Raw genomic sequence first — 25,086 nt, 5'->3', positions numbered from 1 at the left:
CAAGGAAGGCTTGGATAAACTTTCACATTTCTTCCGTGTTTCAGGTCACATCTGTAAGCACAGCTGGCAACTCTGCACATTGTTACATTGTCTGCTTTGAAGTCAGCTTCAAACGTGGCCATGTGTCTTTGACATCGTTCTGCCACATAGGTGGGTTTGAAGCTGTTGAAAGCCATGCTTAAAGTAATAGTGGAAAATAAATAACTACTTCATTTAGCTACTATTAAAAGCCTTGGACTTTCAATGAAAACAGTTCCACAGAAAAAGACCTCTGTAATTTATAAAGTGTAATGTGTTACTTTTGCAGATGTCAATAGAATTGTGTTTTGCAGGGTCATGGTCAATTATGATTGTCAATTGCTCATATGTACTATAGTAACTGATTCCATAAGGTGTATTTCTCTTAGCATATGAGAACAATTTTTGAAGAACAGTTAACAGCTCTGTGGCCTATTTTTTGAAGCTGTGAAGGAGAATAAATACATAGCAGTAGTCACAGAAATAGCACCAATGAAGTCACAATTTTTTGGAACCACTAAGTCCAAATGGTGTGTAGAGAACTCCTGTGTTGTATAATGAAATCTGAAACTTCAATGGTGTGTAGGATCACTGAGCCAGACTATCCTCTCTGCTTGTGTGTGTGGAGGTGACTCAGATCTTGACTATGAGGCTGGAGTTGGTTAGAAAGAGGGAGAAATGTCACTGCCATGTTGTTCTTGCTCCTTGTTCAAACTCTGGAGGTTTATTGTGGGTTGGAGTTCCATATGTGGAGACGGCATGAGCCAGGGCCTCCATAGCATTATCCCTTCAGAGTCAGAAGTATTGTATTTGCTCTCCTTGTTCTGAGAATACCTTATGAAATGGGAATGGGGGCGGTAGGCAGTTGAAACCTCTGCCACAGTGAACATCAGGAGCTGCAAAGGGATCCACTGCTGCTGAGGGAAAGACATCTTGGGGCTGCTGTTGCTGAGGGATGTTCCTCCATTAAAGAATCTGCTTTCACTGAAAGAACAGCAAGAGCTGCCAAGAAGAGAATTAAATGAAGAGCCAGGCAAAATTGGGTCATGGGAAAGAGGAGCAGTGGCGATAAAGGAGAAGTGGGAGGCAGGAGTGTGGACCCTGCACTGAGAGAGTGGGAGAAGGTGAAGGAGGTTGTGGGAATTATGAGGTGGATGTGGGAGGGAAAAAAACAGAGATGGAGCTAGGGTCTTGGAAGGGGCTGAATGCAGGAGGTGGACTAGGGCGTCTGAAGGGGTGATTGTTTATAGAATAGGGAAGGAGAAAATAATTGAGTTCATGTCTGGTGGGAGAAAGGGGGTGGAATTGACTAAAAATGAATGTGGGAGGAGAAATGAGGTACAGTGGGTATAAGGGGAATTGAATTGGACTGGGGAGCATTGATAGTCAATTTTCAGATATCACTCTAATTGTGAGGAAGGAAGTTGTTTTGAATTGCCTGTCCATGAGAGAAATTGACAAAAATGTGGGGAAGTAAGCAGAACCGGGTTTGTGTGGAAGGGATCTGTTTGTGATTGTGGGAGGTATTGATTATGAATGTGCGGGTTAGAATTTATTTTAACTGTGAATGTGAGATTTTAAGTATGGGGAGAATTATTGACTTTATGGTAAACTAATAGTTTGAGGACTAATTTAGGTTGAGTGGGAGGTAAGGGGAATTGCTTGTGTGCATTGGAGGTGGACTGATTTTGAGAAGTGGGGCATTGGCAGAATTTGAGGTTGTTTGTTTATGTGTGGCTTTTTCTACAGGCTATTATAGTAGTTGCCTCGGGAACGATATGCAACTGGAAATCAAAGAATGACTGGGAGGTCAGTGGGGATAGTGAGACAGGAGATGGTCTCATTACTAAGAGGTAGTTACTGCTAGGAAAAAGTTTAGTCATTCTCTAATGTAGTGAGTTTACTGGCAGAAACATCCACAGAAACAGTAAATGCTAAAGAATAGTCAGAGATATTTAATTTAAGTGAATTTTGAATGCACAGACTTGCAGTAGAATCCTGATTCTAGGAGTTAGGCTTATCCAATCAGGAACAGAAACCAAACACCTGATTTCTGTATCCTACCAAAAGTAATGGCCACAGCTGGAATTTAAACTTTAAACAGTAATGCATGTTCTATAAACCAAAAAAACCATGTAGAAATAATTCAGAGAAGTATATTAGGAGTGATAATGTTGTTAACCTACAGCTATAAAAGGACATGTGAAGGACTGAGGTGACAGAACACTTAACTATAACGCATTTAGAATAGATTCTCCATCAGTGGAAAATTTGTTTTTTTATGCTCTAGTTCAAACAGGAATTGATTCAGGAAAGTCCTGTGGCCTATGTTATACTGAGGTCAGACTAGATGATCACAATGGTCCTTTCTGGTTCTATAATCTATGATGGGATAGGAACTTGCTCACTAAGACCTGAACCAAGATCACTAGCCTATTCTACACAGACCACCAATTACCCTTCAGCTGGTAATGGCTTTGAGTTACTTTTGACCTATGCTGAATTAGAACCAGTGAACTAGAGATGAAAAGTTCCCCATTCCATTACTATTCCCTCACCAATATATTCAGTCCTAATACTTTTCTGCTTAAGATAACTGCTGATCTCATTGTTTCTTGACCAATCTCTGGCAAACTTCAGTGGAAAACTTTAAAAACCAAAATTGAATTGCTCTATGTACTTTTCAATATACTTTAATGCATGTAGGACAACCCTGATGTTTAAGGAATTGAACCTTATTGCACCAGAAGCCTGTTGGAAAAGTCATAATTTGAAAGGCCATTTGTAGACAGTTCACTTGGTTTAACTTCAAGTTCTATAGTGAAAATTTAGCTGACACTTGACTGGAAATGTGAATCCTCACAGACAGATGTTGTTTCTCAGATACATCTAGGGGCCATATTTACCTTTAAAAGACTAACTTTGATTTCCAGATAATCCAAAATTTCCTATAGCACAGGCTACTGTAATACATTGTCAGAAATGTCTGAATAAGGGAAAGTCTTGATCAACTGGGCAAACAATTTTTACAGCTGGATCTGGTTTCTTTTAATGAGCTAAAATGTGGTATCAACTGATATCATCCCATGGTGGGTGATATAGTATAAAGTATGCTCTTTATTTTTGGCCAGGTCTCAAACAATAAAGCAGTTGGAATTTTGCTGCTGCAGTACAGTTCTGGCAGAAAATTGTAGGTGCAGTTATGTACCACAGGTGCATACATTTAGATGCCTAACTGCCTAATTTAGGGATGCAAATTATTCATAGATAATTTATTTGTTAATTGCAGGCCATGTTTAACATGTGATTCTCTTTATTTAATGACTTACCAATGAGATTTTCTGAATCAGATGGGGTTAAGGAAAGAAGAACTAAAAGTACCATCTACAGGGATACCATTCAGTATTCCTTATGTTATATTTTGATTTTTCATAACCTTTAAGATTTTTATGCCTTATTTTCTCTAAAGGTATGTCTACACTGCCGTGGCGGCAGGCATCAATGCAGCGGCATCAATTGAGCATGTCTGTGTAGACCTGCTCAGTCAATCAGAGAGCACTCTCCGGTCGACTCAATTAGTCCACCTCCCCAAAAGGCGGAAGGCAGCGTTGACGGAGTGCTGTGAAGACGCCATGGTATGTCAACGTAAGTACATCGATGGGAGATACACAAGCTTACATATTTCCTGTCAACCACTGCTGCCAGTGTAGACCAGCCCTAATACTATGTGCTGAGTCTGAAGCAATATCAACTAAATTAGAAAAATAAGTGAGCTCAATCTCAGTGCCTGTGGGAGAAAAATATGGCTAGAACTGTATCCCTAAAGCTTTCCAGTATAGTAGCAAGTGAATTAACACTCTACCAATGAAATGCTAATTAAAAGCACTACATTTTTTAAAAAAAGCTTTAATTGGCCAAACATATCCTAAGCTGAATGGTGTTTCAAAGCTGCATTTTCCAAGTTACCTTTTACATGGGTATTGCATGTTCTGTCTGTTTGTTTGTCTCCTGATTCATTAATTGATATATTGCCTTACCATAGCCAAAATTGCTGAGGGCATTGAATATAGGAAGCATTTGCCACAGCTTTCTCAAAAGTTGATGTAGAGTCAGTTGGGGGCATAAGATAAGTATTTATAACATGATGTAACTAGACCCATATCAATAAATCATGTGAAGTAGTTACTGGACACTGAATTCCTGGTTCACTAGCTAATGATGGTTTGCAGTGACTGTATTTATTTGACTACATAACATCTGTTTTTTGTATCTTTATCTATAAACACAATAAAAAGTTAATGAAAAAAGAAGCCCATCACTGATGAATACAACCTTTTAGAATGTATAGTTAGCGTGGCAAAGAAACCACATGGGAAACAGAAGGTGGAATAATCCAGCTATTGCACTGTAGTTGACTACATCTGAACTTATAAAAGTGGTGAGCTACCAGTAAACCATTAGTGCAGGCAGCTAACCAAAGAATCTAGTGTATCACTCCTGCTTACTCCATTTCTTTGACCACAACTGCATAGCAGATTAAAAAGATTTTATTTTCACACAGTTATATTGATTCACATTGGCCATACTGTGTTGAATCTTGGGATATAAATGGTGAACTGGGGCAAACTACATTGTAAAAACAGTACCTTAAATGTTGTTTGTCTTTTAGATATAATGTAAACAATCCTAAACTTTATTGGCGCTGGTATTTACTAAAAGTAGGTCATTTGAAATTGTTCTAAAAGTATTTTAAGTGAACCTAAGAATATTTCGCTTCCTTATCATCCATATTTGAAACTATTTAGACAGATGCAATCCCATGATAACATCTACAGGAATGAGGGAATAGTGGACTTGGTATTAATGGTCTCTAAATATTTAGGGCCAGATTGAGTCTTTTATCTGAGGCGTGCTTGGGATAGTGCAGAGCTGAATTTCCCTATGGGAAATTCCTCCGGTCCTGAATACATAAAATTAATTGTTCCTTAAAATTATGCAGCCTGCTTTCCTTCATGGGCCAATAGGGCCATGACCTTGGTTTCTCCCCTTGATGTTTGTAAGGGCCACCCAAAGCAAGGAATTTCTTGTGCTTTTGTATGAAATCTGTAAAAGATAATGCACTTAGAGTCAATGATCTTTCATTGCATCGGTATAGTGTGTTTTTTCCAGACCTGTGCTTCAAGGAGCAAGCTTGGTCTACACTTACCCAGTGATTCAGCAGCAGTTGACAGGAGTTATGCAAGCTACGCAGAGTATCTTGCATAACTCCCATCGACTGCTGTACTTCTGTTCTGCATGCTGTCTTCACTGCACTGCGCTGACGGGAACTGTATTCCCATTGACGCAGTGCTGTATCACTTGAGGTGATGGTTTTAGTATGTCGACTTCCTGATCGATTAAGCAGGTCTACACTGACCACTCAGTCGATCCAGATAAGTCGATCTGACAGCGGCGACTTTGCCGCTGTCAGTGTAGACATACCCTAAACTTGTAAGTAAATGTATTGGCACCTAGGAGCACAACATTTTCAGAAATCAGTTTCAAATTAAAAAGTTATAAAACTTGTAAAATAAAAATCTCTATGTAATGTGAATTGTATATAACAACAGCTAACTCTTATGTAGTGCTTTTCATCAATAGGTCTCAAAGTGCTTTACAAAGGAGGTCAGTATCATCTCCATTTTACAGATGGGGAAAAAGACTGTTACTAACTGTCTGTCCCTGTTGTTCGTTGAGATGTGTTGCTCATGTCCATTCGATGCTATGTGGCGCACAAACACACCTAGCATGGAATGGACATAGGCAGGCATTCAAAATAGAACTGATAAATTATCTGTTTTTTAAGGGCATGTCTACATGGGGAAATTAGCGTGGTGTAAGCTAGGGCATAAATTTAAAGTGCACAAACTATTCCACACTAATGCCTCATGTAGAAAAGCCATAAAATTCCTACCTGTTTAAAGATTCCAAAAACATTCTGAGTGAAATCTGAAAGGTTATCAAAGCCTGTGGTTTACAGGGCTACAGGTAGGACTTTCTGGTGGGAAGAAGGTCCTGTAGACAGATTTTAGGGTAGGTATCAATAAAACTCCACAAACCAATTCAGTATTTAAATACAAATCAGAAGGATGTCTCTGAGCTGTGGGGCCAATGTATATGACTCTATCCAATTCAGGTTTTTGTACCACCATGATGAGAGCATCTTGTGTATCTTCTTCCACTTTGGGTTTTCCCACAATGAATTGCGGAGAGATGGCACTCGCTAGTACTCTGCAATGCACAGTTGTGCCCAAAGTATCAAGCCTTGCTGCTGTGCAACAATGTGTTAAAACTAGGAAAGCATTTTTTAACATTTGTCATTCTATCTATTATATTACAAATATGAAAAGAAGTTGAACTTTGTTAAATGGACATTGATGTTTTATAAGCATGAACTTGTGAGACAGTTAAAAAGCTAAATGTTGAAGTGATGCATTCATAAAATACTTTCATATTTCTGTAGCCTGTCTCTGGTGTAATGGTGATGGCAGCTGAGTATTCAAATTGAGGTGAAAAGAACAGAAATTAAATGAACAGTTCTGATAGCTGCACAGAATAATTACTTGGCTTTCCTGCTGATAAACCTGACAACCAATTTTTCTAGCTAAGTGATTCTTTAATTAGCTTCATTAGTCTATAATAGGACTTTGACTTTACAGAGAGAGTCCTTTGCAGTATGAAAGTAAATCTACAAAGGCTTCCTTTTGCCCTAGCACATAGCCAGCTACTTTTTAGCACAACAGTCTGTAGCAAACTATTCTGTCCATAGAACATGGGTCACCACAGGTGTTCAGAATGATACCTTTCTGCTGGAACAGCCAGCTAGAGTGCATCAGAAATAGCAGTGGCAGCAAAAATGAATAACTACAATGTAGTAATGATGTAGCTATTCTTCTTTTTCAAAAATGTCGGAAATCTCTAACAGTTATGCAAGGAATCCTCATAAGACCCAGATCTAAGAAAATAGTAGGGATCATAATCAGTTTCAAGCAGAGCTGCTAGGAAAATGCCAGTTTGTTGAACCTGAAATGCCTCGTGAAAGGGAGTTAGTTGGGTGCAATGAGCTTTTGTCGAATCACAGGCAAGTTTCCATTGGACTTGTCTGGTTCCCTGCCAGCCTGCCTAGCAAACTGCGGAGGAATCTGGGTTTCCAGGGCCATGGCTCCAGGGTAGCCCCATCATGTGGATTGCCTGGGTCCATGGCTCCAGTTAGAGCCCCACCATGCCCGGGCTTCCAGGTTCCCTGCCATGGAGCCAGAAGCCTGCAAGCCCCATGTCTGCAGCAGTGTGGCTCAAAGTGGGGCTATCTAGACATTCAGGCTCCCTGTCGTGAAGTCAGGAGATCCTCTGATGGACTTAGAATCGTATGGTTAAAAAGGACCGCAAGGGTCATCTAGTTAAGTGGTTCACAACCAGGGGTACGCGTACCCCTGAGGATATGCAGGGGATTTCCAGGGGGTACATCAATTCATCTAGATATTTGCCTAGTTTTACAATGGGCTACATAAAAAGCACTAGCGAAGTCAGTACAAACTAAAATTGCATAAAGACAATGACTTCTTTATACTGCTCTATATACTATACACTGAAATGTAAGTTCAATATTTATATTCCAATTGATTTATTTTACAATTATGTGGTAAAAATAAGAAAGTAAGCAATTTTTCAGTAATAGTGTGCTGTGATACTTTTGTATTTTTATATCTGATTTTTGTAAGTTTTTGTAAGTTTTTAAGTGAGGTGAAACTTGTGGGGAGGCAAGACAAATGAACCTTCTGAAAGGAAAAGTGGTCTGGAAAAGTTGAGAGCCACTGATCTAGTCTAACCCTCTACCACAATGCAGGATTTATTGTGGCTGAACCATCCAAAACAGAAAGCTATCCAGCCTCCTTTTGAAAACCATCAGTGAAGGAGTTTGCACGACTTCCTGAGGCAGTCTGTTCCATATCCCACTGTTCTTACAACTAGGAAGTTTTTCCTGAGATTTAATCTAAATCTGCTATGCTGTAGTTCGAACCCACTGCTTTTTGCCCTGCCATCTGTGGCAAAAGAATAACTTTTCTTCATTTTTTTTATGGCAGTCTTTCAAGAACTTGAAGACCGCTATTACGTTCCCCCTTAAATCTCCTCTTTTCCAAACTACTAAATATACCCAGTTCCTTCAGTATTCACTCATATAGCTTGCATCCCTTTGATCATCTCTGTTGCTTGCCTCTGGATCCTTTCCAGTTGGTGACCAAAATGGGACACACTACTCCAGCTGAGGCCTAACCAGCACTGAGTAGACCTGTACTATCACCACTCGTGACTTGCATGCTATGCCTCTGTTAATGCAACCTAAAATTGCATTTGCTTTTTTTGCAACAGCACTGCATTGCTGATTCATGTGGAGGTGGTGATCTACCACTACTCCAAGATCCTTCTCAGCAGTGCTACTGCCAAGCCAGTTACCCCCCAATTTTGTATTTGTGTATTTGGTTTTTCTTCCCTAAGTGTAACACCATACATGTGTCTTTGTTGAATTTCATTTTGTGGTCTATAGCCCAGTTCTCCAATTTACCAAGATCTCTGTGAATTTTAACTCTATCCTCCAAAGTGTTGGCAAATCCCTTCCCCCCAAGCTTTGTGTCATCTGCAAATTTGATCAGTATGCTCTCTATTTCTACATCCCTCCATTAATAGTTACTCTTTTTTTTGTGGTTGTTTAACCAATTCTGCATCCACTTAATGGTAGTTCTCCCAAGCCTGCATTTATCCAGCTTACTTATCAGAATGTCATGTGGTACTGTGTCAAAAGCCTTGCTGAAGTCCAGGTATATTTATGTCCACCGCATTCCTGCTATCCACCAAACCAATTACCCTGTAAAGAAGTCAGAAGGGCGTGTGGCTCCAGAGCAGCCCCACCATGCAGTTGAGCAGGTAGCCAGCCAGCCTTAGTGTGTGGAAGCTCTGGTTCTGTGGTACCAGCGCAATCCACGTTGTGGGCCTGCCCCAGACCTACAAAACATGGCAGCCACTGACTGAAATTGATACTGTTAATAGCAGTGGTGAACCTGACAAGAATGTCAGTTACAATCTGCAGCTGTGGGTTTTGAGGAGCATAGTTAGTTTTGGAAACACCATGTGTCCATGTTTCCTCAACTAACACTTTTTTGGATTTCCACTCTGAGAGAAATTTTGAAGTTTCGTGCAACCTGGAAATCCCACATTTCAACCACTTTTAAGGGGCAATCACTATGTTTTTTGCACATGCCACGTACAGAACATTGCTTCAACTTACTGTCATATTGCCTTCAGACTTTTAGGTCTAAATTGTTTTTCCAGAAAATGCATGCACAACACCATGGCCACACAATTGGAAAATAAGCATACATACATCTTTAAAAATAGATGCTGCAATAGAGCTTGCTTAAAAACAAAAAAGGTAAGTTTTTCATCAACATTTTGTGTTTTTTAAATTTGAGAAAATAGTGGGTGAAGAGGATTTAAGGAAGTTTCGTCAAACTTATATCCACATTTTTATCACCAAATTATGATATTTTTCATTGGAAAAAAATCAGATTTTCCCAAAATTTAAATAGCTGTAATGCTGAGTCACATGCATAAGAGTGCATGCCAGCTTTTGAAGAGTGCCAGTCCACTGAGTGTTTCAGGATATGCTAAAGTAGATGAGTGCCCACCACTTAGTTTCAAGAGCAGTGCTGGTGGAGAGATTAACTGATTTAGGCACCCACAGACAGCTGGAATGGTTTGCTGTCCACTCCTAATTCGCGATTCCATCAGCTTCTTTCAAAGAGAGAGGCTGCTTCTGAGACAGGACACAAATGCAGCATTTTTTATTCTGGGGACAGATCTCCATAACCACAGGGAATAATGCTCCTAATGTAATGATGTTTGCACAGATGCAGAGGGAGAGGCAGAAGTGACTGCCAAACCCAGAGAATATCATTTTTGAGCTGACTGAGTAGCAGGTGTTTCACTTATAAAGGGCCGCAAAACAAACAATCCATATTCTCTGGGAGGAGCCATAATGGGGTGGGGGTATGACAAATGAAGCATAGTCCTGCAACACCAGTGGCAGTCAAGGTCACCATTGCCAGAGAAGAACTGGAGACACCACTATTGTTAGCCAGCCAGTTCCAAAACATTAATTGATGCCATTTTTAATTAGTGAAATGAGGAAGAAATAGAAGCAGCCCCAGTATTAATCTTTTCCACTCAGTAAGTGCTAAGGAATAATTATTGTATTGGTCTCAGCAAGCAGCACCTTTCGGGCCAGTGGAAAAATCCTCATGGGTTGATAAAAGGAGTGTATCTGTCTTCATGGAGAGAAGGAGGTGCTGCTGATGAGAAGTTTGACCTAACCCGGAAACCTAAAATATGTAGAAAGCTGTATTTTAAACTGTAATTGTTGATAGCCAAAGACATTGAAAAACTATTTATAAACATATCAAAGCAAAATATAGAAAATCCCTTGAGGGAAAAATCCTACAAGCTAATGCTTTGACAATGAGGGGCTATAGATTTCTCTTTTTCAGAATAAGGTTTATTTCTTATTCCAAGATGCTAAGTGTCTGTAAATTTGCTTCAGTTTTGCTCAGCATCTCTTACAACATATTTCTGTCTTCATGAATTCAGTGTATTTCACAAATGCTGTCCATTATTCATGATCAGTCACATCACCGGTACAGAGCAAGAATGCTAGTAATATTTCATGCTTAGTTAGGAGGCTTTAAAATGCAAATAAATAGCTGGTTGTTATAGAAAATATGCCAGAGAACAGAAGAATCACATTCTATCCACCTCCATGTATAAGAAAAAACTATTTCAGAATACTGAAGAATAGCATAGCCTTCTTTTGACTTTTCAGGGTGGTGTGATGTGTGGATCAAATATCAAAGAAGTAACACTTGCATCCAGTGCACATGTACTAGACTAAATAATGGATCTCTTTAGAAAAGATGCTTTAAAAAGTACAGCTAAAACATTAAGTTCATGAGACATAATGTGGTGTCAGCACTTTGTGTATGATTCTCGTACTGTCTTTTGCTTAAAGACTTTGAGGACTGAAAAGAAGCAGAGCTTTAAATTACAGAAATCTGAAGTCACTATGCACAAAACAACAGATCAGCTAAATTACCAGGCAAATGTGATTAATGATAACAGCATATAAAATGAAAAGTGATGGACAATATGAAATTGGGTAATCAGCTTCCAGAGGCCATAGCTGGCGTTATTTTTAAAAGACATTTTAATACCATACAATTATAATAATTTAGAGTTGGTCTGCTGTCAGCATAAGTCAAGAAGCAATGCAAATAGTACTCAAGTACCATGAGTACTCTGATACAGTGAGTCTCTGCTTATGTATGCACCAAATGATGAACCTTGTATAATACAGAGGGCATCTCTGCCTATGCAGAAGATGTGTATTTACAGGGGACCCAATCCTTTTGTCTGGGAGGATGTGTTTGTTGAAGCAGGTCCTAACACTACATCTGAATTTGATTTAAGTGTACTTATGTTTCCTACAATGTGTGTGCATTATGCAGTGGTCTACAATTTTAAAAAGTCAACATTTGTATCATCTTCTTATATTGGGTGCAAGTGGGTTTACTTAGTTTGCCATTTTAAAACCAGCATATACCCTCTGTTATCACACCATATCTGAGATAGTGCAGGTTTCCCCTATCCTAAAGTAGGCAATCTTTGTGGTATCTCAGAAGAACTGTGTGGTAAATGTTGACATTTTAATAGCAACCTCTACATGTTTATAGGAAATCATAGGTCTTACAGATGTCATGAATCTGAATGTCTAGAGCAGTTCTACATCTCAATGGATAATGACATTTCTAACAATCCATGCTGATGAATGTGTCACCATTTCCAACACACTTCAGCTGATTCTGTAGTGTAGCAAAGAATTACCATACTTATATCAGTTCTGTAATTTCAGTTCAGTTTATGATATACTAGATTTTTAAATGGTCCTTAAGTTGGTTGCTGATATAGCCCCACTACTGTTGATTAGAATTTTTTCTAAAAGCAGGAATATGTCTGGTGCAGATAGCTAAGGTATGTGCTCAAATGGAGGAAGAAAAATTAAGTACTGTGCTTGTCTGTTACAACATCTTAATTAACTTTTTTTTAAATAAGTGAAAACATTTTTCCAGACCTGTCACAGGCACTGGTCCTCATTGAAGACTATATGCCTCATCTAGAAAGGTACTGAGTGCATCCTAACTTCAGCAAGAGTTGGAAGGTGCTTACCAGTTTTCAGGTGTTGCTCAGAACCTTGCAGGATTGTTTTCTAAGTCTATAGTAAATCATAAATTCAAGAACTATCCTCTATTTCGAATTAGCAGAAGACCAAAAAAGAGCCTTTTTTGTTTTTAAAGGAAAAACATACTTTCACACACTTACAATTAGCCAGGTTAACCACCTTTGTAGAAACTTCACACAAATTTAAAATTTATTGCTGAAAAAAAGCATGATAGACTTCAACAAAATAGGATGTTTCGAAGAGAGTTGCAGTATATGTGGGAGTGAAGATAGGGGGTTTAGAATTGAATGGCTCCTTCATCCTGCTGGATATGTATATAGTAGTTTTGATGTGGCCAGAGAGATTGTCAACTGTAGAGCTCCTGTTTCCTCAATCAGTCGTCAAGATGTGAGGGAGCTACTACTGATGAACTCAAATGTTGGGAGAGTACAGCACTGAGTTTGATCCTGCTCCCTCAACTACTACTAATATCAGTGGGAGGTGGCAAGTGCAAAGAACCCACCGTAATAACGAACCCTAATTGCATTTTTAAACAGCTCTATGTATTTTCTTTTTTTGGAATCTCACAAAGAAGCAGAATGGAAAAGGAACCAAACCTTTGCTTTTATTTTAGAAATGGATCTGGATCCTGGTGTAGTTTGGTGGCTTGGATAAAACCACCCATGCTTTTATTTTTGCAGAATCAGAACCTTACTTGAGGTGGCTTGAGTACAACAAAACTGGGATCCTAGGGGCAGATTGTCCTGGCATGTTGAGAAAGCATCCTGCGTTGTTAGATAAATAACCTGTGATGGCTGCTTTTTCTTTTTTTTGCTAAACCAAATGATTAAAAGCCATCAGGGCTAGAAACCCATCATTTTGAAAAGCACAGAGTGTCTTCTAGCATTGAAGGTTCATGGGGTATCAGACCTAAAAATTGCATGTAGGCTGAAAAAAGGCACACTCTTTTCACTATGTTCTTCATTTCCCTTTCCATGTAAAGATGTAATTTTGTTGGGGTTTCCTTGGGATAATGTTGTCCACAAATCTTACACCAAAGTATTGTTGATGAGCCCATTTAGGAAGGAAAGCTTCAGAGTTAGGAAAATATGACATCTACATTTGGGTTTGTTTGTAGTGTGTGTAAATTTCCTTAGACACTAGAAAACATTAGTCTATGATATGGTTACATTTTCCAGCAAGCAGTGCCCCTAACTTGGATATGTGGTCTTGCATTATGACTTAAATATTGTTTAAAAAAATACTGCATCCTCTGAAACGCAAACAACCTGAGATGGAAGCCTAAATCATACACAAAGTGGTTTTACTCATGTCTCTTAACAAGGAAATGCTTTCACTGACAAGTATGGCATGTCTTACCTCAAAAATATAATCCTTTCCATCCTTGCCATGTACAGCTTTGACAGCACAAATGTCCAAACCCCCAAACATTTCAGAGCAGATGTCAACCCAGAGCTTGTACCTGTTGTGTGGAAAAAAATAATTCCCATCAGAATAAAATCAGGTCCGCATTATTATATAGGTCTAGTTGGATAGATTTTTAGCTGGACAGTTGCTTTAAATTCAGTCATCTTCTGAGTCTGTCAGCTTTACTGAATTTTCATTTACTATAGTTGTGTCGTAGAAATCCTAGCTTGGTGTCCACTAGCCACAGCGTAGAGGTGTCACAGAGGAGCTGGCTTCCTATTTCTTGAGTGCTATATACTGGCCTTAGCTCCAACATAGTTTAGAATACCCTCAAGGCTGATTGAAACCATGAAAGGCTGTCACTGCCCCTAAATTGTCACTCGTCAGCTGAGATTAGCTGGAGCTCAGTAGCAGTCCAGCAATGGTCCTTCAATCTTCCACATGTTGATTGGGTTGGATAGTTCATCTCTACAGTAAAGAGTGACTCAAAGTTCTCAATACAAGAATGGTCTGTCCATCCTGTGCTCATCCCCATGAAATGGTTGGCTAATAGATCAGTAACTGAGTCAAAGTGGGACTTTCTTGCTAGAAAAAAATGAAGTAATTGCTATGGTGGAGGGTGGACTAGAATGGATAGTGTTTGGAGGGAGTAATAAAATCTCAGTGCACACATCAACATACTGTGCTTTCAGTTATGAGCATGCAGCATTAGGTGAAGACAATAGGAGTTATGTGAACATGCTCAAGGTTAGAGGCTGGCCCATAGGATCCAAGATTACAGCTGTGGTATCGAGAACTTCTGTTAACTAAAAGCCTATCTGAACATGAGCCATAGTACTGATGATACAATCCTGAAATCATTTATATAGTTAGATGTTATAGTTCTCCTAATCCAGAGGCTGATGATCACATTTTTTTTAAATAAAGAAAAGACATTTACCATTCACATTTTTTTTTCTTCCCACGCAAACTAATGGTTAAATATTTGCATTTAAATGAGAGCTGTTTCCTTTACAGCTCATCTCCTCCTCTTTCTTGATCCAGCCTTTGAGCCATAAAGATCAATTTGCCACATCATAGTAATTTCCACTGCAAAAAACCTGCTGTAATAAACACAGGATTTTGATTTCCCTGTAGGATCAAAGGGAAGGGAGAGGCTGGGCTGTGAGGGATAAAGCTCTTATTCACACAAATATCTTAAGCAATAATATCCTCTCCTTAGTGCACATTTTGAATATTTTGTGCACATTTTGAATATTTCTTTTTAAAAATCTTTTCCAACAGAAAAGTTTCTCTTTAAAGCAGAATGCTGTACTTTGAAATTTGTAAAAATGTTTTAAAAAAAATCCTGTTGGGAACATTTTGCAATGAAAATAATTTTGCTGTTTCTTCTTTGAACAAAATATTTTTGTCCAAAACTAGTGATTTTTGGATATTTCTCAAGCTTCAACAATTGTGGATTTATTGACTGCACTGCTGGTGTCCACTTGTTTACAAACATTTTTTTTCTTGTTGTAATATGCCAAGATGTGTTTAGCAAACCTTGGGAAATACAAAACTTGTATTTGCAGAGCTGTGTTATTTCTCTTTAAAAGAAGCTATCGTTTGAAATCCATAAAACATCAACTGGATTTTGCTGAAGGCAGTTTCTGACATTCCATATTTTGCCAATAAAACACTGAGCTGCAAAAGACAGCTACAGGTGTTAAGAGGCTTGTTGCCTGGTAGGTTTGACCAAAGGCCACAGTCCTAATTTTCCCAGAGCTAATATAACTTGTAGTGTCCAAGAGAGGACCCTCAAAACTAAAAGATAACATTCCCTGCGGACATATTTAGGGAGTATTTGATGTGGAGAGGGAGGTGAGCCCTCAGGTTTGGGGAGTGGGGCCTGCCTGAAATGGAAGGGTCTCTGAGAACATGCTACAGCTGCAAAGTGCACATGTGCTCTGCACATTCTCTTTTCATTATTTCAGCAGACTCTGATTTTTAAAATTTTGTCTCCAGGATGTGGAGTGGGATTTTTTTTGCCAATCCCAGGAGCTACAAAAATTCAGACATCCCCATATCATGAAGTATTATATGTAAATCTCAGGATATTAACTCAGACCCTTAATTATTCTGGGTCTGTTTTCAGATTCCCTTAACTCTTGGCAGGAAGAGTTCACTCCTTCCTACACTGGTGCAGGCACTTCATTATGAATGCACAAAAAAAAATATATATATATATATATATATATATATATATATATACACGCAAATCCATATGTGTGGTGAAGAAGATGTTCATTTACTGCTGCTGGCTTTTGCAAAGGGATTTCTGTTTTACTCTCAAGCTTTGTATTTGCTGGCACAAAGGTTTATTTTTATAGCACGTTAACTAATGTCTGATAATTATTTCTCTGTAACTCCAAAGTGGAGACAAGCAAGCCACTTATAGTGTTTATGGTAAGGTAGCTAGATGAGGTCTGCAGTACATCCCAGAAGCTGAGAAGAAACTCAGTGTAGCTGAGTAGAGGTCTCAAGAGGTAAAGCATAGGCCATTCAGTAGGACTACAAAGAAGAAAATACTCTGGCTGAAATTAAGGGCAGACTGCTTGGCTGCATGGAAAAAGAAACTTAGCCCAAGCTAAAGAAAATATACGGATGGATGCAGGAGAGGAAAAGTACAATGTATTAGGAGGAGAGGTCTGCTGGGGAGAAGAGGAGAAATGCGTCAGAAGAAATGACAAGTGGACTAATGCTGTGGTGGTGAAATGCCTGAATAGAATCCTGACTGGCTTGAAGGCAAGTATACAGATTTAGACTTAGGAATCTAAATATGGATTTGGGAGCTTAACTTTAAGACACCCCTTTTTTGGAAAACCTTGGTCATATTCGCTCATTCAATGAATTTTTCAAAAGGTGCTCTGGAGGACCTTCAGTTAACACTAATTGCACTAACATCAGCAATGTGAATTTTTAATTTTAAAATGAAAGTTTTAAAAATTTTTAATTAGTCCATTCTTGAGGCTCTACTTACCTATCTGACATGGCAATTTGTTCCAACATTGCAGAGCCAGTGTTTGTTTTCCAGTTTCCAGATATGGAAGTCCTCCTGAGGAAAAAAATTACAGATACAATATTAACTGAGTACCTTTAGCACACTTAAATTTATTGTCAGTAAACTGAGCAGTAATCTTCACCACTTTTCTTAAGTTGCTCTTATTTTCACACATTTACCATACCAATGGCTACATTCTGCTGCTTATAATATAACACCACATTGTGAAGAATTCAACTGATAGCACAAGTCTTAGTAAAAAATAAGGTTTTATAAAGTATAACAATGGCAGATTTTATTCCCCATGTCTTGTTGCCTATTCACTTTCATAATTGTTTGTGACAACTGTTATTGTTTAGTCATGATATTAGTAAGAGACACTTATGAAACTGCAGCTACCAGTGGTTAGTATGGATGCACCAACACTGTGAACTAATTCTAACTGCATAGCAAATAACATGGATTACGCTAAGAATATCTTATTCATCCCAAACTTTCATTTTAGCCCATTATAGTTAGGCCCTAACTGTGATAGTCAGATGCATGTTTTGAACTACTCCAAGGTTCAGGACAGTTCAGAGTCATTGTTCCAGTTTGACCCTAACCAAGATAGACTCTACCTGTGAAATTTGGATCTAGCTTCAGGTTCTGATTCTGGACTCTCCTCTAAATTATCTTCTATTTCTAGTTATGTCATTTTAAAGTTCACTAAACAAAAGCTACCATTTACCATCTCTCTTTGTATGTCTATAATAGATTATCACCATCACTACATTTTATAAATGAGTATCTTTTAAAACTTTTTTTTTAAACCAATGATGATGAATAGTATGGAGAAGAATACATACTGTAATTATAAAGACTATACTAAAAATGGACAAAGGATACAAACTGTCTAAATTATGAGCTCTTGATTCCTGCTGGCAAAAAAAGAGCAACACCCGTAATTTATAAGATGTGAATTTCACAGTCACAATAGGCTTTTTTCCATCTTTCTATAAACCTAGTTATGAGCTTGGAAAGAGGTATCAATCCACAGAACAAAATATTGTAAAAGTTATTAATTGAATAAACACGTGTATTGTGTATTAATTAGGGAAGCAACTCCTAGCACATTAGAGTGCATTACACTAGTGCCTATCATGTATTTTCAGTTCACATCAATCTTTGTGAAGTTTGAAGAGGAGCAATGTCTTAAAAGAAACAAAGAATTTGAGATTAATATAACACTTTCTACTAGCTCAAGTTTAGAAGTCTTTTACTCCCCCTGCAGTTTGATGAAAAAGCATTTGCTTTTCTGTTCTGGCCAGTGACTTTTCTCCATGAAGAGGTGTATAAATTACCATACTCTGTACTTGCAATGCTTATGTGGTGTTTTGATACTACATACAGGTTACTACTTTAGAGTGATGTGAACATTACACATTTGTTTTGCTGTTCTTTTGGTCACAATTTAGAAAGTTATGGATTCAATGCATATTGCTTTTGGAAAGAGAAGGTGGGGATTTAAGATCAGTTGGCACTTTTGTACATGTGTATGTTTTCATTGTGCTTGACTCTCTTTCACTATACATTTTGAAGTCAGATGTCATGAATCCTGTAGTGATACCAGTGTAGTTAAGTGTGAGTCATGAAACCTTTTGAGGAGCTGTGGTATTTGGAGCGATCCAACATTGCTTTTTGTCTATAATCTCCACTAAACAGATGTTAAACATCCCTTTTTTGTGAGTCATGGATCCAGTTACCACGATTTCCCACAGAATCACAACACAGAAGCTCTTAATAGCACTTTTTAAACTATAACAACAAACGTTCTGCTGGTATTTTCTGTGGTGACTCTAAGTACTCTGTTCCTGTGTCATAGCATAAAATGAGAACCGGCTGTAGAACAACCTTCTACTGACAATTTATATCAGTGCACATAAGATGTCATACAGTGATTTTGTAAATCTCCTGTTTTTCATGCTGCTTTAGAGTACATAACAATGGATCAATATTTCTTCATAAGAATCTAGGGGAATAACAGCTAGGATCACAGTGTTCAGACACAATGCCCTATCTTTTAGAGAATGGAAATTTTAAAAAATGTCTGAGGCACATACTGCCATTTTAATTCAGTTTTTGAGGTCTGTTTTGCTATTTGCATTTTCAAAGTAAAAAAAAACTTGTTAAATGTGATAAATAGCATTACTGAGTCTTCTGAGAATTTTGGTCAGCTGTCAATGCAACAAATTTAAGGCCTAGTGCTGTGAAGTGCAGAATGCTATAAACTCCCATCAACTTCACTGCTAATGAGGAGCAGCTCACCATCTCGAATGATTGAACCATCAAGTTGCTCATATGGACTCTGCTTCTGCTGGTCCCACAGGGTGTGTGTGTCATAACCATTCAGTAGTAACCTTACTGTAAAAACTGCTCCTTGGGAGCCATCAGATGAAAGACACAGACAAGGAAGTCAGATGAGTATGATCATTTTTTCATATAGGGCCAGAGCTATTTTCAAATTCGTAAGCAACTAGATTTGGCCTACTTTAAAACAGGTAACATCTGATGAGGAAAAATGTAACTCACTGTAGCTGAAAATTTTGCAAAAACGCTTAAAGCACTTTACTGACATTTTGTTGAAATGTTATTAGAAGAATTATCTTCAGGAAGGATTCCCAAGAGACCCAAGGTTGGTCCCAATGAAGTATTTTCTCTGTTACAAGAAGTTCATTTGCTATTTGCTTGTTTTCCTATGTTTTTGTATTATTGGATAATTCCAGACTCTGTGTATTAATACAGCATTTTCTGAAACAAATGGTGGAGATGTGTTAATCTCAGTGTTTCTGGTTTGCTTGGAGCCCAATAAAAATTAGAAATTAGGCTGTATTTTAGCTCAAATATAGCAATAAATACAAAATTTAATGTACAGGAATTCTTTCACCTTTCCAATAATATGGGAGTCTCTAGGTGCATGCTATATATATTTTGTGTCCAGTAACAAATTTAGGCCTTGATCCTGCAGTGACCTCTGCAAAGACAGAGCTGTGAGCATCCACACCAAGCTCTACTGATATCAGAAGAGCTATGTACATCTGTGTAAAGGTCATTGCAAGATTGGGGCCTCAGCTATATCAGATGCCATTAGAGTAAAGTATTCTGTGCCATTAGGTAAGAGTTACGCATTCAGATCTCTGTGAATGAAAATGAGCTAAATTTGTCTAAGCTTTTTGGTAAGAAAATTGGGTCTTGTTGCTGAAGAGATTTAAAAAGTCACCTATAAAACAACAGACCCTACTTCCTGTTGTTGGTTCCCTGAAACTGAAACTATTATGAGAAACTGCTATGAAAAGATAGCCCTGCTCACTTGGGAGTTGTAGGAAAACCATTTCAGAATGTCCTAAGCATGTGTTTAATTCTTCCCTTCCCCTCCCGGCTCCAAAACATACTTTGCCATCCTTTAAACCATTTGAAGTAAAGTCCATTTTTGCCCTCACCACAAGATCCCTTTTAATTTCCATTTTTATAATTCTGTATGTTTCCATTTGAAGTATCACATTTATTTATTTATTTTCTTCTATTAGAGCATTTCTATTGTTATTTCTTTAACAAATACAGTTCAACAAAATGCATTAATATAAACATTAAACCATTGAGATGTTTTAAGACTTTTAAAAGGCTATTTAAATTATTGAAAATGTCCAACAAATTTTAAAAATTATATAAAATATCTTCCTCCCAAAAGCACTGATAATAGAGGACTATTTAAAAAGAGGCGTTAGACTTCAACCAAGTGAACTTTGGTGCTGCTTTGTAAATATTGAAATCAGAAAAAGGAAGGAGATAATTTCTGGCTCACATGTATGCTTTGTAGTTATTGCCTATCTTTTGGATCCTGATGTCGTATTTGGAGTCTATGAAGGGTTCAGTGGTGGCGTAGGTCTGGGTAAGTGCTACCACACTGGCTATGTCCTGAAAATCATAGTGGTTGTCTACCTTAACCTGTTGTCATAACATAAACAAACAGCATGTGGAAGAGAAGAACAACAAGAACAAGTTAGGCATGTACTGCAAAATGCAATTGCAAATGACTCCTGTGAGAAATATAACTTTTTATAGTCAGTTTACAAAACGAAGAATGGAAAACTTATCTGATCTGTTGAAAAAGCTGTAGTTGTCAAAACTAGAATATGGCAAAAATATTCCTGCAATAAATTGTGTACTTTCTAGGCAGAAATGTAACCTTCAGTACTGTAGAAGGCAATTAGCAACTATCGACATTACATTTTGTTTGTCAGAAACCCTTTTAAAATACTGATGATTATTTTTGTGTCACATAAACAATCTCTAGGAATAGTTCTTTACAAGTATTCTGTTGTAGCAGTTTGGCATTTGTTTTAAGGGTGCAGTGAATAATAGTTCTGTGTGGGATCAGTTATAAGAAGGAGGAGAAAGAAAAGGAAGATATGAATTTTGGAGTCTCTTAATTGTTTATACCATTGTGTCGCAGGATAGCTCTTCTGATTGGGAGATGTTTGTTAAAGGACTGAATTCTCTTGTCTTAATCCAAAAGGGTTCAGCTGCTCTTGCCTTTAGGCATCTTCATTAGAACTCAAACACAAATGGTTGCTTATAGGACTTCATATTTAATTTTGAGATAATTAAGTACGCCTATTGGGTATTTAGTATCCATGTTGTACTTTTAAATAAGGGGACAGGCATACTAATGAAGATTTTGAGGAATAACGTGAAAACTGAATGTGTGCAAAAGTATGTTGTCTTTGGGTGTACACAAACTTTACATCAACCTTGTTTTTAAATAAACATATTTTGGTAGTCAGAAACCAGTCCTCTGAGGTCCTATATGTTCTGAACTATGGGGCTCAACAGAAGCTGAGGGCATGCATCACCTGACAAGAATAGTTCAGTATCTTGAAGGATGAGTCCATAGTTTTTCAAGGTGTAACCATGTATATCAGAAGAACATGCAGTTTAGTAACTTGCCCAGTGGGCCAAATCCTGGTCCAAATGAAGTCTATAGGGATTTCGCCACTGACTCAGTGGGAATTGGACCAAGCTCAATGTTTGCTATAAGTGCCTGGATTCACAGCCAAGCTGTAACAGCTTTGATATCAAAGTGGCCTAATTATATTATCACAACTTTAGCCCTTTCTACCAACTTTTAGATTGAAATGAAAATTTTAGCTAGCAAATTGGAACATTTTATAAGCCAAATTCAATGGCCATGGCTAGGAAGTGATATAAGCTGGTTAGATAATGTATGTAAGTGGAAAAATGATACTGCACTGATTTGGCATTCAGTAGGTATGCACAAACAGGTAACACTTCCCTCACAGTGACTGTTATGGGATGCAGGTGATATGTACCTTGCACTTCAGAAAAGCGGACTTTGACTCCCTCAGGGAACTGATGGGCAGGATTCCCTGGGAGGCTAATATGAGGGGGAAAGGAACCCAAGAGAGCTGGCTGTATTTTAAAGAGACCTTATTGAGGGCACAGGAGCAAACCATCCCAATGTGCAGAAAGAATAGCAAATATGGTAGGCATCCAGCTTGTCTTAACAAAGATGTCCTTGGCGAACTTAAACGCAAAAAAAAAGCTTACAAGAAGTGGAAGCTTGGTCAGATGACTAGGAAGGATTATAAAAACACTGCACGAACATGCAGGAATGAAATCAGGAAGGCCAAAGCACAATTGGAGTTGCAGCTAGCAAGGGACGTGAAGGGGAACAAGAGTTTCTACAGGCATGTTGCCAACAAGAGGAAGATTAGGGAAAGTGTGGGCCCCTTAGAGAATGAGGGAGGCGATCTAGTGACGGAGGATGTGGAGAAAGCTGAGGTACTCATTGCCTTTTTCCTCTGTCTTCACAGACAAGATCAGCTCCCAGACTACTGTACTGGGTGGCACAGAATGGGAAGGAGGCGAACATCCCGCAGTGCTGAAGGAACGGGTCCAAGACTATTTAGAAGGATTAGACATACACAAGTCCATGGGGCCGGATGCAATGCACCCGAGGGTGCTGAGGGAGTTGGCTGAGATGATTTCAGAGCCATTGGCTATTATCTTTGAAAGCTCATGGCAACAGGGGGAGGTCCCTGAGGACTGGAAAAAAGCAAATATAGTGCCTATCTTCAAAAAAGGGAGGAAAGAGGATCCAGGGAACTACAGACCGGTCAGCCTCAGTTCAATCCCTGGAAAAATCATGGAGCAGGTCCTTAAGGAATCTATTTTAAGGCACTTGGAAGAGAGGAAGATGATCAGGAACAGTCAACACGGATTCACCAAGGGGAAGTCATGCCTGACCAACCTGATTGCTTTCTATGAGGTGACTGGCTCTGTGGATGTAGGGAAGGCGGTGGATGTGATATACCTTGACTTTAGCAAAGCTTTTGATACTGTCTCTCACAGTATTCTTATCAGCAAGTTAAAGAAGTATGGGTTGGATGGATGGACTATAAAATGGATAGAGAACTGGCTAGAGCATAGGGCTCAACGAGTAGTGATCAATGGCTCCATGTCTAGCTGGCAACTGGTCACAAGCGGAGTTCCCCAGGGGTCGGTCCTGGGGCTGGTTTTGTTCAACATCTTCATTAATGATCTGGAGGATGGGGTAGATTGTACCCTCATCAAGTTTGCGGATGACACTAAGCTGGGAGGAGTGGTAGATATCCTGGAAGGTAGGAATAGGATACACAGTGACCTAAACAAACTGGAGGATTGGGCCAAAAGAAATCTAATGAGGTTCAACAAAGAAAAGTGCAGAGTCCTCCACTTAGGAAGGAAGAATCCCATGCACAGCTATAGACTGGGGACCGACGAGCTAGGCAGCAGCTCTGCAGAAAAGGACCTGGGGGTAACAGTAGATAAAAAGCTGGATATGAGTCAGCAGTGTGCCCTGGTTGTCAAGAAGGCTAATGGTATATTGGGCTGCATTAGGAGGGGCATTGCCAGCAGGTCATGGGAAGTGATTATTCCCCTCTATTCGGCATTGGTGAGGCTGCATTTAGAATATTGTGTCCAGTTTTGGGCCCCCCACTACAAAAAGGATGTGGACAAGTTGGAGAGAATACAGCGGAGGGCAACCAAAATGATTAGGGGGCTGGAGCACAGGACTTATGAGGAGAGGCTGAGGGAACTGGGCTTGTTCAGTCTGCAAAAGAGAAGAATGAGGGGGGATTTGATAGTGGCCTTTAACTACCTGAAAGGGGGTTCCAGGGAGGATGGGGCTAGGCTGTTCTCGGTGGTGGCAGATGACAGAACAAGGAGCAACGGTCTCAAGTTGCAGGGGGGAGGTCGAGATTGGACATTAGGAAAAAGTTTTTCACTAGGAGGGTGGTGAAGCACTGGAATGGGTTACCTAGAGAGGTGGTGGAATCTCCATCTTTAAAGGTTTTTAAGCTGAGGCTTGACAAAGCCCTGGCTGGGATGATATAGCTGAGGTTAGTCCTGCTTTGAGCAGGGGGTTGGACTAGATGACCTCCTGAGGTCCCTTCCAACTCTAATATTCTATTACATTTAATTCAGCCCAGAGATTTCCACAGGAATTTTACATTTTACTCCAGGCTGAATTTACAAGTCTTAATAAAATGCCTTTTTATTAAGATTCTGATCTGCAAAATAGATGAGAGTACAGAGATTACAATTTAACTGAGATCTGTAAAATCTCATTCCAATTGCTGCTCCTGTCTACAGTTTAAATTGTGAGTTCACAATAAAACTTATTTTTTACCATTCAATCCCCTATTTCAGCTTATGAGAAAATTTTGAAAAAGAATCGAAAGGCAGAATTTTCCTAAATCCTTTTCTAGCAACTCTATAAATAGGTACAATGTACTAATGCCAAAGTCTTGAAATAAAATGTTATGGTGTAAACACTTAAGTGGAAGTTCCATATTTGAGGGCAGAATTTGGCCACTATAGTGGAAAAATTATGAATATATGGAAAAAGTTTGATGATGTAGAAAAAATCCCATTAAAGAACCAGCGTAAGTGGGAGAAGAGGAATAATGGAGTGACTAAGATTAAAAAAAAACCCTTATACAAAGAGGAGTTAATAAACTTTCCCCAAATCAACAGGATAAGAACATCCAGGGTAGTAAAGTAACAATGTGGATAAGATAAAAAGGTTCCTGGTTTTGTTGTTTAAATTCAAGTATATTTATAGATCTTTTAAGAAAAAAAGATTAGTTGCTTACGCCAATGAACCATTGTTTAAGCAATTACATTGTTCAGTTATGAACATGATATTTCTGTTTGTATCCATAATTTTTGTGGTAGGTGAGGTTTGTCATATATA

At 38.7% G+C, this 25,086-nt stretch overlaps 1 protein-coding gene across 2 annotated transcripts in view; it reads right to left on the bottom strand.

Moving 5' to 3' along the window:
* Positions 1–25,086, bottom strand: part of SYN2 (synapsin II) — a 347,358-nt gene that overhangs the window by 39,906 nt on the left and 282,366 nt on the right. For both annotated transcript variants that reach the window (XM_067543755.1, XM_067543756.1), the window contains exons 7-9: positions 20,629–20,771; positions 16,767–16,841; positions 13,700–13,802 (exon numbers count right to left, since the gene is read on the bottom strand). In XM_067543755.1, coding sequence (XP_067399856.1) covers positions 13,700–13,802; positions 16,767–16,841; positions 20,629–20,771 — 321 coding nt within the window. The remainder of the gene's footprint in view (positions 1–13,699; positions 13,803–16,766; positions 16,842–20,628; positions 20,772–25,086) is intronic.

This window comes from Emydura macquarii, unplaced genomic scaffold, assembly GCF_026122565.2.
Source record: "Emydura macquarii macquarii isolate MOO-44397 ecotype Brisbane River unplaced genomic scaffold, CSIRO-AGI_Emac_v2 contig_968, whole genome shotgun sequence".
Lineage (NCBI taxonomy): Eukaryota > Metazoa > Chordata > Testudines > Chelidae > Emydura > Emydura macquarii.
This window is presented reverse-complemented; position numbering and strand designations above follow the sequence as displayed.